Here is a 19,102-nt window from a genome sequence, read left to right as displayed (position 1 = left end):
GTTATTTAGCAGACTTAGTTTAACACACTTTCCTGGAGACTGCTCCTATAAGCTTCTTCTCTTTTTCTTGTTTTCCTTACCTAACATTTTTGAAAGTCAAATGGAAGAATGGAAAAGAGAGATGAGAGAAATAATTTATAACCCATGTTTCCCCCCACTTGTGGTAAAATATATATAACATAAAATTTGCCATTCAGCCATTTTTAAGTTTACAATTCAGTGATATTAAGTACATTCACAATGTTGTACAGCCATTGCCATTATCCATGTCCAGAACTTTTCATCATCTGTACCCATTAAACAGTAACTCCCCATCCCCCTGTTCTCACACTCCCTATTGACCACCATTCTAATTTCTGTCTCCAATAGATTGCCCTTCATTAAAAAGACATACAGTATAAACTGTTGAAAAGGATGTGGAGAGATGAAACCTTATACTCTACTGGTGGACATATGAAAGTATCTATACTTTGGAAAACAGTTTTTCCTATTTCTTAAAAAGTTCAGTATATATTTACCATATGACTGAGCAAATCCACTTCTAGGTATCTCCCCAAGAGAAATAAAAACATGTTTCACAAAAAAGATGTGTGTGCAGATACTCATAACAGCGTTATGCATAATAACAATCAATTGGAAATAATCCAAATTGCCAAGAATTGTTTGGTGAACCCACATGTTGTGGTCCCTCCATACAGTGGAATACACGTAAGCAATACAAAGAAATGAATGATACCTGAAGCAATATGATTGAACAAAAAATTTATATATTTAGAAAGAAATGGAAGATAAATCACATGATTCTATTTATTTGAAATATTTTGAAAAATTTTAGAAAAGGCAGATGAGATGAAATATACACTAGGGATTGTCTGGGGCTTGTGGTTGGTGTTGTAAAGTCATCATGAAGAAATTTGGGGGGTGTTGGAAGTATTCTAAATCTAGAATGTGGTAATGGTTATACAACTGTATAAATTTACTAAGCATTATCTACTTATATGGGGTGATTTGTATGTATGAATTTTGTGGTCATTGGGGAATGACTCCCAGCTATGATGAAGTGAAGAGATAAGCAAATCTTTTCCCCAGAAAATAAGTACATTACTGGACAGAATTGTCATACTGAGTGAAGTAAGTCAGAGAAGGAGAAACATCGTATGATATAGCTTATATGTGGAAGCTAAAAAAAAATGATACAGATGAACTTATTTACAAAACAGACACAGACTCGCAGACTTAGAGAACGAACTTATGGTGAACTTATGGTTACCACGGGGGAAGTGTCGGGGGGAGGGATAGTTAGGGAGTTTGGGATTGACCTGTACACACTGCTATATTTAATATGGACAACCAACAGGACCTACTGTATAGCACAGGGAGCTCTGTTTAATATTATGTAACAACCTAAATGGGAGAAGAATTTGAAAAATAATAGATACATGTATATGTATAACCAAATCATTTTGCTGTACACCTGAAACTAATACAACATTGTTAATCTGTTATATCCAATAGAAAATAAAAAGTTAAAAAAAAAATAGAGTCTCAGAGGCCTTTGGGGCAACATTAAACATGTCAACATATATGTAATTGGAAGATTGTTTTAGGGAATAATGAGGTTTCTCAGTTGATAATTCCCATGATAATAATAGCACAAAGGAATGGGGAGGAAATGGAGCTACACTGGAGCAAGGAGCTATAATTTATTGCAATTAAGTGTGGAATTAACATGTAATCTTGTTGTCTATACAGCACCTTATATAGCCTGTACAGTAACCACTTAAGAAATTAATCCAAAGAATTAACAGAAGATAAAAATAGTAAACATTAAAAATAATTGTTTAACACAAAGGAAGAGGATCAGAGCAACAACAAACACCTGAGACATAAAAATAAATGGAAAATGGCAGACCTAAATCCAATTATATGTGTAATTTTATTAACTATAAATGGACTCAAGTTAAAAGACAGTGATTGTCAGACCAGAATCACTTTAGATTCAAAGACATAATTGTTTCAAGTAAAAGGATGGAAGAAATGTACCGTGCAAACAATAACCATAATAGAATTAGAATGGCTATATTAATATCTGATAAAAGACTTTAAGTCAAGAAATATTGCCAGAGGAAAAGAGGGACGTTTCATAATGATAAGAGAGTCAATGTAATAGCTAGATAAAACAATTAATAATGTGTAAACACCTAACAACATAGTGCAGCAAGCATTAAACAAAATCTGACAGATTGAAAGAAGAAATTCTAGCTAACATTTACAGTTTGAGATTTAAATACTGTGCTTTCAATAATTGATGGAAAAATTATACAGAAAATTTTTAAAGATTCAGAAGACTTGATTAAGACTGTCAACCAACATGACCTAAATCTTCTCCCAAAACCTACAAACGTAAGATTGTTTTCAAGAACATCTGGAACATTTTCCAAGATAGACCATATGATTGGCCATAAAACAAATCTAAAGAATGGAAATCAATAATAGAATGAAATTATGAAATGAAAGTCTCAAGTAAATTAGAAAATATTTTGAATGCAATGAACATAGAACATATCAGAAATTATAATTGCAGCTATATTATTGAATAATGGGAAAATTACTTTAAATGGTTATAGTAGAAAAGTGGTCCTAAATTAATAATCTTAGCTCTCCATTAAGAGATTTCAAAAACAGCAAATTATAACCAAAGCAAGACAAATGAAGTAAATAATAGAAATATGACCAGCAGTCAACAAAATAACAAACAGTGAAATGATGGGGAAAATCCAAAACTGGTTCTTTGAAAAGATTAACAAAGTTGATAAATCTGATGATATAGCAAATGGGATTGTTTTCTTAATTTCCTTTTTAATTTGGTCTTTGTTAGTGTATAGAAATGAAACTGATTGTGAGTGCTAATTTTATATCCTGCAACTTTGTTGAATTTTGTGTGTATGTGTGTGTGTGTGTATGTGTGTGTGTAATCTGTAAAATCTATTACAGAGGTAATTTTCTTTCTTTTCCAATTTGTATGCCTTGTATTTCTTTCTTTTTCTTTTTCCCCCCCTTTTGGTCTGGTTGCTATGGCTAGACCTTATAGTACTATGTTGAATAGTAGTACTGAGAGTTGGCATCCTTGCCTTTTTACTGATCTTAGAGGAAAATCTTTCAGTCTTGCCCATTGTGTGTAATATTAGCTTTGGACTCTGCATATGTAACTTTTATTGTATTGAGGTAGTTTCCATGTATTCCTAGTTTGTTGAGTGTTTTTATCATGAAAGTGGTTGAATTTTGTCAAATTATTTTTCTGCATTGATTGAGATGATCAATCAATCATCCTTTGTTCTTCAGTTTGTTAATGTGGTATATTATATTAATTGATTTTTGTATGTTAAACCATCCTTACATTCCAAGAGTAAGTCTCACTTTTCTTGGTGTATGATCCTTTTAATGTGTTGAATTTTGTTTGATCCTGTTTTCTTTTAGATTTTTGCATCATTATTCATCAGGGATATTGATTTGTAGTTTTCTTTTTGTCTTTCTCTTGTTTTGGTCTCAGGACAATGAGGGCCTCATAGATATATCTTATAATCCTTTTTATTTCTGTGACGTCAGTTTTAATGGCTCTTGTTTCATTTCTATTTTTATTTTTATTTTATTTGAATTTTTGAATTTTATTTATTTTTTATACAGCAGGTTCTTATTAGTTATCCATTTTATATATATTAGTGTATATATGTCAATCCCAATCTCCCAATTCATCACACACATGCACACACCCCCACCACTTTCCCCCCTTGGTGTCCATAAGTTCTCTACATCTGTGTCTCTATTTCTGTCCTGCAAACCGGTTCATCTGTACCATTTTTTAGGTTCCACATATATGCATTAATATATGATATTTGTTTTTCTCTTTCTGACTTACTTCACTCTGTATGACAGTCTCTAGATCCATCCACGTCTCTACAAATGACCCAATTTCGTTCCTTTTTATGGCTGAGTAATATTCCATTGTATATATGTACCACATCTTTATCCATTCGTCTGTCGATGGGCATTTAGGTTGCTTCCATGACCTGGCTATTGTAAATAACGCTGCAGTGAACATTGGGGTGCATGTGTCTTTTTTGAATTATGGTTTTCTCTGGGTATATGCCCAGTAGTGGGATTGCTGGGTCATATGGTAATTCTATTTTTAGTTTTTTAAGGAACCTCCATACTGTTCTCCATAGCTGAATCAATTTACATTCCTACCAACAGGTCAGGAGGGTTCCCTTTTCTCCACACTCTCTCCAGCATTTATTGTTTGTAGATTTTTTGATGATGGCCATTCTGAAGGGGAGGGGATGGAAAAAGATATTCCATGCAAATGGAAAGCAAAAGAAAGCTGGAGTAGCAATACTCATATCAGGTAAAATAGACTTTAAAATAAAGAATGTTACAAGAGACAAGGAAGGACACTACATAATGATCAAGGGATCAATCCAAGAAGAAGATATAACAATTATAAATATATATGCACCCAACATAGGAGCGCCTCAATACATAAGGCAACCGCTAACAGCTCTAAAAGAGGAAATCTACAGTAACACAATAATAGTGGGGGACTTTAAAACCTCACTTACACCAATGGACAGATCATCCGAACAGAAAATTAATAAGGATACACAAGCTTTAAATGACACAGTAGACCAGATAGACTTAATTGATATTTATAGGACATTCCATCCAAAAAACAGCAGATTACACTTTCTTCTCAAGTGTGCATGGAACATTCTCCAGGATAGATCACTTCTTAGTTCACAAATCAAGCCTCAGTAAATTTAAGAAAATTGAAGTCATATCAAGCATCTTTTCTGACCACAACGCTATGAGATTAGAAATCAGTTACAGGGGAAAAAAATGTAAAAAACGCAAACACATGGAAGCTAAACAATACGTTACTAAATAATCATTTCTAATTTTAGCTATTTGAATTTTCTCTCTTTTTTTGTTAGTCTAATTAAGGGCTGTCAGTTTTGTTGATTATTTTTTAAAAAAACAAACTCTTAGGGATAAACGAAAACAAGGAGGTGAAAGACTTGTACACTGAAAACTATAATACATTGTTAAAAGAAGTGAAAGAAGATACAAAAAATGGGAAAAACATCTCGTGTTTGTGGATTTGAAGACAATGTTGTTAAAATATCCATAGCACCTAATGTGATATTAAATACAATATCTATGAAAATCTCTATGACATTTTGTGGCAGTAATAGAAAAAACCATCCTAATATTCTTATGGAATCTGAAGGGACCCTGAAAAGCCGAAATAATCTTGGAAAAAGAAAAACAACACAACTCTGCCTCATTTCAAATCATATTGCAAAGCAATGGTAATTAAGATGATGTGCTAGTGGTGTAAAGATAGATATGTAGACCAATGGAACAGAATAGAGAGTGCAGAAATAACACCATGCATATGCATCCAAAAGATTTTTGACAAGGTTGGAAAAAGCTCACAGTGGGGAAACGGCAGTCTCTTCAACAAATGAGGTTTGGAAAACTGGATAGCTACATGCAAAAGAATGAAGTTGGACCCTTACCTTATTCCATATACAAAAATGATTATAGATTATAGACCCAGCCATTAGACTGGAAACTATTAAACTCCTACAAGAAAACATAGGAGAAAATCTTTAGGACATTGGATCAGGCAATGATTTCTTAGATATTAAACCAAAAGCACAGGTAACAAAATAAAAAATAGACAAATGGAGCTACATCAAACTTTAAAACTTCTGTGTCTAAATGGAATAAATCAACCAAGTGAAAAGGCACCCTATGGAGTGGGAGAAGATCATTGTAAATCATATGGCTCATAAGGAATTAATATATAGTATGAATAAGGAGTTTCTACAACTCAACAATAATAATAATAAAAAAAATAACCCGATTAACAAATGGGCATAGGACTTGAATAGAAACTTCTCCAAAGAAGATGTAGGGATGTCCAATAAGCATATGAAAAGATGCTCAACATCACTAATCATTAGCAAATCAAAACCACAGTGAAATACCACCTCCTACCTATCAGGATGACCACTATCAACAGAACAGAATTTAACAGTGTTGACAGAAGATGGGGAGAAGTTGGAACCCTTGTGAACTTTTGGTGGGAATGTAAAATGATGCAGCCATTATGGAAATCAGTATGAAAGTTTCTCAAAATATTAAAAATAGAATTACCATGTGATCCAGTAATCCCACTTCGGCATTTATATGCAGAATAATTCAAATCAGGATCTTGAAGAGATATTTACACACTCCTGTTCTTTGCAGTGTTATTCACGGTACCCGGGAGGTGGAAGCAATCCAAATGTCCATTGCCAGATAAATGGATAAAGAGAAATGTGGTATATACATACAATGTAATAATATTACACAACCTTAGGAAAGAAGGAAATCTTTTTACATGTTACAATGTGGATGAACCTTGAGGACATTGTGCTAAGGGAAATAGCCAGTCACAAAAGTACAAATACTAAATTCGTCCTTTTATTTTGAATATCTAGAGTAGTCAAAATCATGGAAACAAAATTAAAAGGTGGTTACTAAGGGTGGGAGGAGGGAAGAGGAAGAATTAGTGTTTAGTGTGTATAGAATTTAAGTTTTGCAAGATGAAAAAGTTCTAGAAATCTGTTAGATAACAATATGAGTATACTTAACAGAACTGAAGTGAATACTTAAAAATGGTTTAAGTGGTAATGAAAAAAATCTACAGACAGAAAAATGATCAGCCTGCAGCTTAACTGAATTGCAGGTTCTAGCCAGAACAATAAGGCAAGAAGATTAAAGCATTAAGATAGGAAAGGGTGACAAATCAGATGTTTCTATATAATGGATTGTTGTAATGGTTGTAGTACTGTATAAAATCATTGAATTGTAAACATAAAATAAGTGACTTTTATGGAATGTAAATTACACCTCTGTAAAGCTTTTTACTCTAAAAGAAAAATTAACTTTGCCAGTGTAGGACTACTTCCTGGATTACTTCAGATTAAATTCTTTATGTCGATCATGATCCAATATTGGTACAGTAGGTTTTTCCTTTGCAACATTAGATATGTGAAACTTTTTTGTTTCTTGAGTTAATTACTTGCTTTGTAAAACGAATACATGTTATTTTAAAACTTTTTTCCTTAGAGATCATTGAACAGTGTACTCACAATGGGCAAATTGTATGGAATGTAAATTGTATTTCAATATGCTTAGTAAGAAAATTAAGGGGAATAAATTTGAGATACAAAACTGCCTGTTCCAATATACTTTTGCTTGGTAATATTTTCAAAGAAGTGATGTGTCCATCTAAAATCTAGGAGTTAGATTAAAGTACAAAAGACCATAACTTTTGTACTTTAAGTAAAAAATATTTCGATAATTCCTCTAATATATGGCTGTTTGTTTGTATTTAACTTATGTTGTTTTCCACTGTTCTGTTCCAGTCATGGCCAAGAGTTTTTCAGCAGGCCATAACACAATAAGAACTCTTGCTCCTGTTCTTAGATGAAGCTCTGCATAGCTGATTTTATGCTTTTCATTTTTTTCTGAATCTACGTGTCAAGAAATTATTGTCTCTTTCATGTACAGTCAAGTCAACCAACTGTTTTTAGAGGTTACATGATTGATCTGCTGGGGACATGTTACATCTTTTCCTATTTCTGAAGTGACATTCTCACCTTCTTTGCCAAGAATAATCTTCAAATGTAGTGGAAACATGTTATTTGGTCAGGGATGCAGTGGTGTATCTGTGTATCTTCAGGCTCAGTAGTTGGTTAACCTCCATTTGCCTTCTTCCTTTTTGTAAAGGTGCTTGTGAGTGAGGATTCTGACAGTGATGGCATCGTGGCCCATTTCCCTGCTCATGAAAAACCAGTGTGCTGTATGGCTTTTAATACAAGCGGTATGTCCTTCCCTCCCCTTCACCCCCCATTTATGTTATGGGTTTTCCAACCAATTTTTTGGAAATGGAAAATATGAAATATATGTGTTAGTGTATGTGAGATAAGTAAATAGTTTTCAGTAAGTGATTATTGAATGAATGAATTTATAATAAAAATTTAGAAACTCCCTAAAGATTAGTTTTACTCTGAGCAAAGTTGTGATTAAGTAGTAGCAGTAGATAAATAATAGTAGATAAACAGTGCTGTTGAACTGCATTAATTTCTGTATTATTAGTAAGGCAAGGACTTCAATATTCGAAACTACATATGTATGTCAATGGCATTTTCTCTGTAACTTCAAGTTTCTTTTTAACAATACAGTGACAGATGTACTGTCACCCTGATTAAACAGGTCTTCACATTTTAATATAGTGTATGTGTGTGTGTTTGTATTTTGCTGAACTGTTTGAATGTAAGTTACATACGTGATGACATTTCACCCATTATGAATTAAGCATGCATTTTCTAAGAGTAAGGCCCTTCTTGTACTTTATAGGCAAATATTATATTATATTCAGAAAAGTAACACATTATGTTATCTAATATCCAAGTCATAATTTAAAATTTCCCAATTGTCTCAAAAATGGGTTCTCTAACTGCTTCAAATCAAGGTCTAATTAAAGTTTACTCCTTACATTTTATGTCTCTTTAGCTCCTTTTAATCCAATTTATTACTTTCACCTTTTTTCCCCCTAAATTTCAGTGTCCAGAGCAGTTATCTTATCCAAACTCTGCATTTGTCACATATTTTTTTCATTATAATAATGTTTTCCTTATTCCCTAAAAGGCTTTTAGATACATTCAGGCCTAAAGATTTTTTTTTAAACTTCCTAAGTATTGCTGTCTACATCATTTCATCCCAGCAGGAGACACATTATATCAGGCTCTCTTGCAATTTATGATACTATGTTTGATCACAAGAATAAGTTAGTGACCCATCAGACATCTACATTTTGCAAATAGGTTGTCTTGTGGAGATTAGCAAGTGCAGAGTGTTATTTTGGCCTCATTTCTGAAACAACTTTTTACTAAATAGTTTTGTTACATTGAAGGCTATAGAATGGTGGTTTTTCTAATTCTATCATATTTTCTGTATTGATTAACTGCTGTATTTTAAAAAAGATTTTTCTCTCATCAACCATAAATGAACCATAGTTCTCCTGTATGCAAAAAACAGGGCAAAAATGTAATACTTTCTCTTTACCAATTTTCATAGTTAGGAATTGGTTTAATACGTCCAGTGGTGGAATTCCACTTCAGGGGACTTATTTTTAAAATACTTTGATTATGAATAGAAGATAAAATTGCTCTTATGCTTTCAGAGCTGAAACAATCTACGTAAGTTTGCAATCTTTTCCTTGCTTGGTGGGTCTGAAGAGACTGCCATTTTTATCTTATTCTGCAGAATATTAGGTAAAATTGATGGAAAGGCCCATCTTTTCCCCCTTCTTTTCATCTTTTCAGATAAAGAATGATGGTAAGAGGATAATATAAAGTATTTTGAATAATTTTCCTCTGATTATCTTAGGTATTTTCAATAGAGAGGAAGATTTTGTAGTAATTGTTGATCATTAGGATTGATTTAATTAATGAAGACAAAGATTTATTGAAATGATCTGAATGTTGTGGGAATTTAGTTAAATTTGAAGAAACAGTCCGGAAGTTATGTCACTTATAGCACTCTACTTGGAGTAACCAGCATGACTCATTTTGATAGTCCATCTGTTATGTCAGATCTCCTTTGTATTAATGTATATTTCATATTGCCATAGTTAGGGTGCTGCAGAAGTCTGAAGCTGTATTTTCTCCTGTCTATGAATTTCCATTGTTACCAGAACATCTTATATAACTTAAAGAATGTTTTAGTTACTTCTATCATTGTGTCCCAGTTTTCATAGTTTCAGAATGTCATATAGTTGGAATATTACAGTATGTAGCCATTTCAGATTGGCTTCTTTCACTTACTAATATGCAGGTATTTAAATCTCCTCTGTGTCTTTTCATGCCTTGATTGCTCATTTCTTTTTAGCACTGAATAATATTCTATTGTATGGATGTATCATACATTATTTACCATCTGTATATATTATTTATTGAGCTGTCAGTATCTTTCATCCACTTTTTAATTGGTTTGTTCATTTTTTGATTGTTGAGTTTTAAGAGTTCTTTGTATATTTTGGATAACACTCCTGTATCAAATATGTGTTTTGTACATATTTTCTCCCAGTCTGTGATTTGTCTTCTCATTCTCTTGAAAATTTCTGAAAATCAAAGTATTTAATTTTAATGAAATCCAACTTATCAATTATTTCTTTGATGGATCTTTCCTTTGGTGTGTTATGTAACAGTTCAATACATATAAATTGACATTCTTGTACTGTTGTATTCTTAATTTGGTCTCACACCAAATCTTATAATTTCTTGGAGGGAAGAGAATTTTATGAGAACTATTTTATGAGTTTTAGGATCTCTTACAGTTCTTCTTGAATCTAAAAATAGAGCTTCTTAACCTGGGTCTGAGAGGTCCATGGGTAATATTTAGACAGTATGTGAACCTAGAAAGAAAAAAATTCATCTTTATTTTCTTTAACCTGTAGTGAAAATTTCTTTCATTTATGAATATGTACAATAAACCACTGAAATACTAGCTTGCTGGTGAGTTTGTGAGTAATAGAAATAATGGATATTTTCATATCATTTTGATGTTATTTATATAATTCTCTAAATAATGCTTATGGTTCAAAATCATGGTAGAGCCTATATTTTAATATATAAATAAAAATATATTCTACCACATGTCAATTTTTATAACCCTAAGTATTTTACTTTGTCTTTAAAAAAATATTATTCTGAGAAAGAGGTTCCTAGGCTTCACCATGTTGCCGAAAAGGTTCATGGCACTAAAATGTTTATGAGCCCATTCATGCTTGGTGTGATTTCACCTGTTTAAACTAAACACATTGGAAGCTAGACTTCATTCACAGTGCCTGGCTCAGTCCGTACCCATGGAGTCTGCTGGTGGCATAGGGACTTTTTTTAAAAAAGGAAGATAAATCCTTTGGGGAGTAAGGACAGAGTGCTAGGAGGTGAATGTTAACTTGGTCTTCTGCTTTTGGAGAAAGTTCTTAAAAAGGAAGTCAGTTCTAAATTGGAACCAAAAGATGATTAGGAAATAATGATTCAGTGCCTGGTATATAAATTAATATTAGTTGAATGAATGAGGCAAAAAAAATATGGCACATTTGACATAGATTTTGAAGCAGAGGCTATACAGTGGACTCATCAGTTTGTTATGTGGCAGATTTATTTTTCAATGTGTCAACATTTCTGCAAAATTTTATAAAATGCTTTGTATCTCTGTAAAAATTTGAATTAAATGGAGGGTTCATAATTCAGCAAGCACTCACAAAATTGGTTTGCAAAATCTTTTATAGAAGCTGGTAGACACAGATTTAGTGCAGTTGCTTACAATTCATCTTAGTTATTTACTGTTCATCTCTGAGTATTTTTGCCATTCAGAATATGACTTTTATTGTTTGAGTATGAACAAGTATGTACATAAAATATTCAATTCTCAATGATTTGAAAACCTTGATTTAATTTTAGCTATTCAGTAGCTGCACAACGTCTTAGAGAAAGGTATTGCGCTCAGCTATGGCTGCTAACTATTATCCAGCTCCTATCACTAGGTGACATTTTATTTTGCTTGTCTAGTTTCTGTATCACGTTTCTCGTTTTATCCTAACATTCTCGGATTCAGACATACACACAGACATATGAAATATTTGAGGCAAGAGGCTTCTTTGCCATTTGTAAATGCATGAATACCGTAGTAGTTATTTTTTTTCCTTGTAATTTTTTATGTAATACTTAAAAATATTTTGGAGAGATCAAATGTATTTTCTATCAAAATTTAAGTTCTCTGTGAATTTACTTATAAGATGAGGCACTTTTCTGTTCTCTGGCTAAGTTATTTCTGTTAGCTTCTGAACTTTCATTAATTGCTATTTTGTACAAAGGCATCTAATTTAAAAGGCCCTTGCCATAACACTTGTTTTGTTGTTGTTTAAATAGTACCTTTTCAAAATGTAACTTTGTAAATCCTCTAGTAATACCCCAGTTTTTCCTTACATGTATCCAATATATATTTCAAAATTTATTTATATTCAAGTTTTAACTAACCCTCTAATAATTCTCTATTTGGTTAAAGGCATTTTCATTTGGTATGTAATGTGGCCAATAATAACAATAGTGCTTATTGAAGTACTCTTAATGGGCATAGGGAAGTTCACTTAAAAAAATAAGTTTAACAAAACATGTAAGAAAAGTTGATTGCCTATTTTTGTTTTTAAACCTGATTTTCTCTAACTGGTTTCCCTGTATATATGTGTCACTGTTATACTTTTATTTAGAGAGGCCTATTTTTAACTGCCAGAATTATTACCATGTCCTGTATATCAAAATTCAAGAACAAACCAGGAATGCTGTCCATCTCCTGAGAAATTTTAAAAACAATGTACATGATGGAATAACACTGCAAAGTGAATTAAGGAGAAAATGTAGGTTGTTTGACTGGGTGGCACGCAGTTCAGCCTTGTATGGGACCTATTCAGAAAAGAAATTAAGGGGTACCATTAAATAGAGCTGTGAAACTTTCAGTTCAGCAGCTGCATTCAGTTTGTTTTTCAATTTCTCCTTCCCATTCTTGTTTATTAGCTATGAGTGAGTCCTGAATTAAAATAAATATTTTAATGGCAACATTTATGATTTGGTTAGAAGAACCGGGGAGACATCATGCTTAGATCTAGGCAGATTCAGTATGGGTGGTGTAAGTTTGTTGCTTTCAATTATTTAGATACGCGATGAGTATATTTTCTATTGTATTTTCAACCTTTTCTAGGGAACTTCTTTTAAAATTAATAAACTATTTTTTAGAGCAGTTTTAGGTTCACAGCAAAAGTGAATGGAAAGTGCAGAGAGCTCTCGTATTCCACCTTTCTCCCATCCCCCCCCACCCCTCAGGCCCACACCAAGAACTTCCCACGCTAACAGCATTCCACACCACATTGATCATTTTCTTACAGTTGATGAACCCATGTTGACACATTATTATCAGCCAAAGTCCACAGTTTACATTAGGGTTCACTCTTGGTGGTGTAATTTCTATGGGTTTTAACAAATTAATATGAACATGTACTCACCATTATAGTATCATACAAAGTAGTTTCACTGTCCTTAATGTTTTTCATGAAATTTGAGACTTCTCAGTCATTATTTCTGCCTCTTTTCCCCTCTTCTTTCCTTCTTGGACTCCTGTAGATTCACCTCCTCCATAGTATCCCACAGATCTCAGAGGCTCTTAATTTTTCCTCGTTCTTTTTTTGTCAAGCTGGATACTCTCAATTGATTTCTTCTGCTGTTTAAATCTCTTTTTCGAGCCAGCCCCTCTATTGAATTTTTCATTTCAGTTATTGTAAATACTTTTCTACTCCAGATTTCTATTTGTTTCTTTTTATAATGTTATCTCTTTACTGATTTTCCCTACTTGGTGAGACATTCTCATACTCCCCTTTAATCCTCTAGACATGGTTTCTCTGTATCCTTGCTAGCATTTGGTAGTCTCATCATTTTCTATTTTGTATATATATATATATATATACACTAGACATAGGCCCTCTGTAAGATATGTGATATGGAAATCTTTTTTCCCAGTAACAAGTTTTTCCTTTTGTATTTTTAATAGGGTCCTTTGCAGAGCAAAATTCTTTACTTTTTGTGAAATCCATTTTTTCCTATTTATTTATCTATTTATTTATTTATTTATGACTGTGTTGGGTCTTCATTGCTGAGCACGGGCTTTCTCTAGTTGTGGCGAGTGGGGGCTACTCTTCAATGTGGTGTGTGGGCCTCTCATTGCGATGGCTTCTATTGTTGTGGAGCATGGGCTCTAGGGCACGTGGGCTTCCGTAGTTGTGGCACACGGGCTCAGTAGTTGTGTCTCGCGGGCTCTAGAGCGTAGGCTCAGTAGTTGTGGTGCACGGCTTAGTTGCTCCGCGGCATGTGGGATCTTCCCAGACCAGGGCTTGATCCCGTGTCCTTTGCATTGGCAGGCGGATTCTTAACCATTGAACCATCAGGGAAGCCCAATTTTTAAAATAATTTTTTATTCGTAAATTTGGGATTGTGCTATACATTTGTGAACTTTTATTATTATTATTATTTATTTATTATTTTTTTTTCGGTACGCGGGGCTGTCACTGCTGTGGCCTCTCCCGTTGCAGAGCACAGGCTTCGGACGCGCAGGCTCAGCAGCCATGGCTCACGGGCCCAGCCGCTCCGCAGCATGTGGGATCTTCCCGGACCGGGGCACAAACCCGTGTCCCCTGCATCGGCAGGCGGACTCAACCACTGTGCCACCAGGGAAGCCCATTCTTTTTTTTTTTATTTTTAATTTTATTTACCTGGCTGTGTCGGGTCTTAGTTGCAGCACTCAAGATCTTTGTTGCAGCATGTGGGATGAGGGCTTTGTTGTGGTGAGGGCTCTCTCTAATTGTGGTGTGTGGGCTCCAGAGTGTGCGTGCTCAGTAGTTGGGGCATGCAGCCTCTCTAGTTGTGGCGCATGGGCTCAGTAGTTGTGGCACATGGGCTTAGTTGCCCTGTGGCATGTGGGATCTTAGTTCCCTGACCAGGGATCGAACCTGTGTCTCCTGCATTGGAAGGCGGATTCTTAACCACTGGACCACCAGGGAAGTCTCTGTATTTATATTTAAATTTATGATCCCCTTTGTGTTATTTTAGGTTTATGACCAGGTTTAGGTCATGATTTTCCCCTATTCTTTGCTACTTCATAATTTTTTCAAGATACTATCCTTCCTCCATTGAATTGCTTTTTTCTTTTTTCCCTTTTTTTTTTTTTTTTTTGCGGTACGCGGGCCTCTCACTGTTGTGGCCTCTCCTGTTGCGGAGCACAGGCTCTGAATGCGCAGGCTCAGCGGCCATGGCTCACGGGCCCAGCCGCTCCACGGCATGTGGGATCTTCCCAGACCAGGGCACGAACTCGTGTCCCCCACATCGGCAAGCAGACTCTCAACCACTGCGCCACCAGGGAAGCCCATTGAATTGCTTTTGTACTTTCCTCAATAACATACTTCTGTTGGCTATTTCTGCTTTCTCTGATAAAGATTACTTTTTTAAAGCATTTTTTTGATTGAAAGTATCTGTATTTTGCTCATAATTTTGAGGAATATGTCAACTAGATATGATAGTTTAGTTCAGTGGTTATTTTTTCTTTCAGCAACTGTCAGCTCTCTTTCTTTATTCACAGCTTTTGACATTATTAATCTTAATCCTCTTGATTAGTTGGGTACAGAGTTGTACTTTTGTGGGGGTGGTATTCTAATCTGTCGCGTCAGCTCAAATTGAGCCCTTGAAAATTTTTCAAAAGGTTGCTGAGTTCTCCTTATCCTCACCTATCTTGGACCCCTCTTCCTCCTGCTGTTCTGCTCAAGGTGAGGGCAGCTAGTTTTACTTATTGAACTTTCAAATAGTATTTTTTACAACTTTATTATGTTCTTCATCGGTTTGTTATAGAGCAAGAACAATAGCCTCTTTTGATTTTATAAATCCATCCCAAAATCCTGCTCACTGGTCATTTGACATGTAAAATGTTCTCTATGATACTAGGTTTAGACAATAACCTGTGTACATGTATTAGTCATCTCAGGCTGCCAGAATGCAATACCATAGGCTCGGTGGCTTAAACAACAGAAATTTCTTTTCCCACAGTGATTGAGGCAGGAAGTCCAAGATCAAGTTTCCAGCTGATGGTTTCTACTGAGGTGTTTCTTCCTGGCTAAGAAATAGTCACCTTCTCGATGTGTCATCACATGGCCTTACCTTGGTACAAGGGAGCAGGGAGAGAGAGAGAGAGAGAGAGAGAGAGAGAGCGATCTCTGTGGTGTCTCTTCTTACCAGGATACTAATACTATCAGATCAGGGCCTCACCCTCATGACCTCATTTAAACTTAGTTACTTCCACAGAGACCACCCCCCCACACCCCCTATTCCACATATAGCCACACTGGGCTTTTAGCATTTCAATATAGGAATTTGGGGGCTGTACAGACATTTAGTCTATAACAGTATGTATGAGAATCGTTCAGTTATTCTTGTTTTTAGAAAGTCTTGTTTGATCACAGCCCAGTTCTAGGTTATTCTGTTCAACTGTGATTGTTGTATCATACTCCATGTTTACTTCCATTTTAAGATATTCACATATTTTATAAGAAATGTTAAATGTTAATGATACTTCCGTCTTTCAGCAACTTCCTTATTATTGAGTGTATTGTCGAAAAGTATTACAGCCTGGTACAAGTTTACTGCTTCAACCTGATCAACATTTTTCTTCCCATATTTGGCCATTCTAGTTATTTTTCAGCTCCTTAAACATGTTACATCATTTTACCTCTGCCTGGAAGCTTCTTTTCCCTGGCTCTTATTTATCTGTTGAACCCCATCTTAAGTATCACTTTGGGAAGACTTACCTGACCCTATGTAAAATACCATGTCACCCCTTCATCCTGCTACTTAATAAGGCAAGCTACTTAATCTGCTTGGATCACTCACAGTACTTCCATTTCCTCATCAGTAGAATGAAGGCTATACTGGCATCTTAAACAATACTTAAAATATACTGAGACATTTATTGAAGTCTCAGTTGTTGTTGTTTTCATTATTATTAACCTCCCTCATCCTAGTTTTTATTTATATCCATCAAGAGTATCCTTTCAACATGTTTTCTGTTTGAGGTAAACTTTTATTTCGTCCCCAGGTATTATTAGCCTGGTGATTTTCACATAGTTGATAGTGAGTAAGTACACATTGAATAATTACATTAATTAATTGTCTTTTTCTATCATAGTAATTATGGGAAAACTCTGGCAGGGCAGAGATAAGGCATTAATTTAATGTAATTAGTCATTTGTTGAATAAAACCAACTTACTTCCAATTTGTGATTTGATCAAGAATTGTCTCCCTCCCTCAATTGTGGGATTATTCCATGATGCCAGTTATATTAAATGCAGATGCATATCACATGTAATTAATATTGAAATTAAATTTAAAATATCTTGCGGAAACTACATCATATTTGTGTGACTTGGTACGCTAGATTGGCATATTATTAATTTTATGGCATTTGACACCAAAGAAGATATGTATTTCTTTATTAGTTAAATTGGAAACTAGAGATGTAAGGAAGAAATTGTCAACTCCTTGCAATCAGCCTGACGTTTCTCAAACAGACCTGTTGTCTTTAATTCGGCAAATAATTGATCTGCCTTCCAGAGGCGTTACTTCTGCCAACTGAGTAGCCTAGAGCTGTGAAGGGCAACACATCTACATTTTATTTTATTTTATTTTATTTACTTTATTTTTTCTTTGTGGTACGTGGGCCTCTCACTGTTGCGGCCTCTCCCGTTGCAGAGCACAGGCTCCGGACGCGCAGGCTCAGCGGCCATGGCTCACGGGCCCAGCCGCTCCGCGGCATGTGGGATCTTCCCAGACCGGGGCACAAACCTGTGTCCCCTGCATCGGCAGGCGGACTCTCAACCACTGCGCCACCAGGGAAGCCCCCACATCTACATTTAAAATAATTACCCTTCCTTGGCAGGGAAATTGCTTTTCCATCCATTAATAAGAGGAAAATGAACATTGGGTCTCTAGTAAAGTAGATTAAACATGTACCCCTTTGGATGCTTGACTGCATCTTTAACATACTTGAAATTTTTCTGGTTACTTAAATGGTATATATCGAAAGGTGATGGTGGTCTTGGGTTAATCATTTAAAAAGTTGGATTTTTCTTTTTTGCACAGTTTTCCCCATTGATCATAGCAAGTTGTCAGAAAAATACCTTGTCTTGATTTTTTGTTAACGTCTATGCCTTGTAGATTTATAGAATTATGTGGCTTTAGATTTTTCCTCTCATGTGACAGCTTTGGTTTATTACTGTTAGTCAGTCATACTATATCATTAACAATGCAAAAGCAGCTTGAAGAGTTTATTGCCAACCCCTCCCCCCCACCAACAAGGGGATGTTTCCATTAGAGGTCTGTAGTTACTCTCCTGTTTTTTCATCTTGTGAAGTGATGTCTTTTACTCATGTAATGGATTGCTCCTTGGAGAATTTGTTGTCTTCGCTCTGTTCATTGTGGTGCTAGGCTTGTATGAGAGTCAAACTTTTCAGGTTTGATGTGCCATAAAGTACAGTAGGCACCATGCCTAGGGCCCACAATAATTTTAGGGTCCCACCAAAACGTTTCATTCCTTTTAAATGCAAAAAAAAAATGTATATATATATAAACTTTTAGGTTGATAGAATGCCTTAATACACGTTTAAAACCAACAACAGTAGTCATAAAATATTTTTTTCCTGGAGAGGTTGGGGGGGTCCACGAAGGCAAAATTGTCCAGAGCCCACGAAAGTGCTAATCCAGCTTTGGAATCCTGCATGTCCATTAGTAAGGAGGGGCCCTGCTCCTTCACTGCCACCACTGCCACAGCAAAGATGCTCAATTAATACTGAATGAACTAATGAAAGATGTGAATGCATACAGTGGCATACTGTGTAAAAACATGAAGTAAATATATATGCCTGTAACACTGTAGCTACAACAACAATATAGACCCAGTATTAAATTTTGAAGAAGGTAAAGAAGGATATCTATAACCAAGTACATACAGGCAAAGTAGCCAAGGTTGAATTAAACTTTTTAAAGGACAACTTTAAAACAGTAAAGTACTTGAATATTGTTGTCCCTTCTCCTTTCCACTCTTCTAGAATGCTCTGGCCCTCCCCTAGCTTCAGGCTTGTTCCAGTTTCCTCTTTCAGATTGGTCAATATTCTTGCCATATATTAAATATTTTTTTATTCAACATTTTGAACAGTACTCTGAAAACAGTTTAAGTATTTTTCAAGGATAAGCATATTTCAAAGGACATATATTAAATTCAGTATGGTGGGTGCCTATTGTGGGAAAGGATGGGAGTGGGTGCAGGAATGGAGGAAGAGAAGGAAAATGTGAAAGCAGCAGTCTATTCAAAATTAATAAATATAATCTTAACAAAGTC

General features: G+C 34.9%; 1 protein-coding gene across 11 annotated transcripts in view; it reads left to right on the top strand.

The window, feature by feature from the left end:
• Positions 1-19,102, top strand: part of BCAS3 (BCAS3 microtubule associated cell migration factor) — a 576,417-nt gene that overhangs the window by 166,367 nt on the left and 390,948 nt on the right. For all 11 annotated transcript variants that reach the window (XM_022552784.3, XM_089900965.1, XM_089900966.1 and 8 more), the window contains one exon: positions 7,840-7,933. In XM_022552784.3, coding sequence (XP_022408492.1) covers positions 7,840-7,933 — 94 coding nt within the window. The remainder of the gene's footprint in view (positions 1-7,839; positions 7,934-19,102) is intronic.

This window comes from Delphinapterus leucas, chromosome 19 (genome assembly GCF_059928025.1).
Source record: "Delphinapterus leucas isolate spDelLeu-1000000601 "Yukka" chromosome 19, BTC_Dleu_Yukka2, whole genome shotgun sequence".
Classification (NCBI taxonomy): domain Eukaryota; kingdom Metazoa; phylum Chordata; class Mammalia; order Artiodactyla; family Monodontidae; genus Delphinapterus; species Delphinapterus leucas.
Note: the sequence above shows the minus strand (reverse complement) of the source record. Positions and strands in the feature narration are given on the sequence as shown.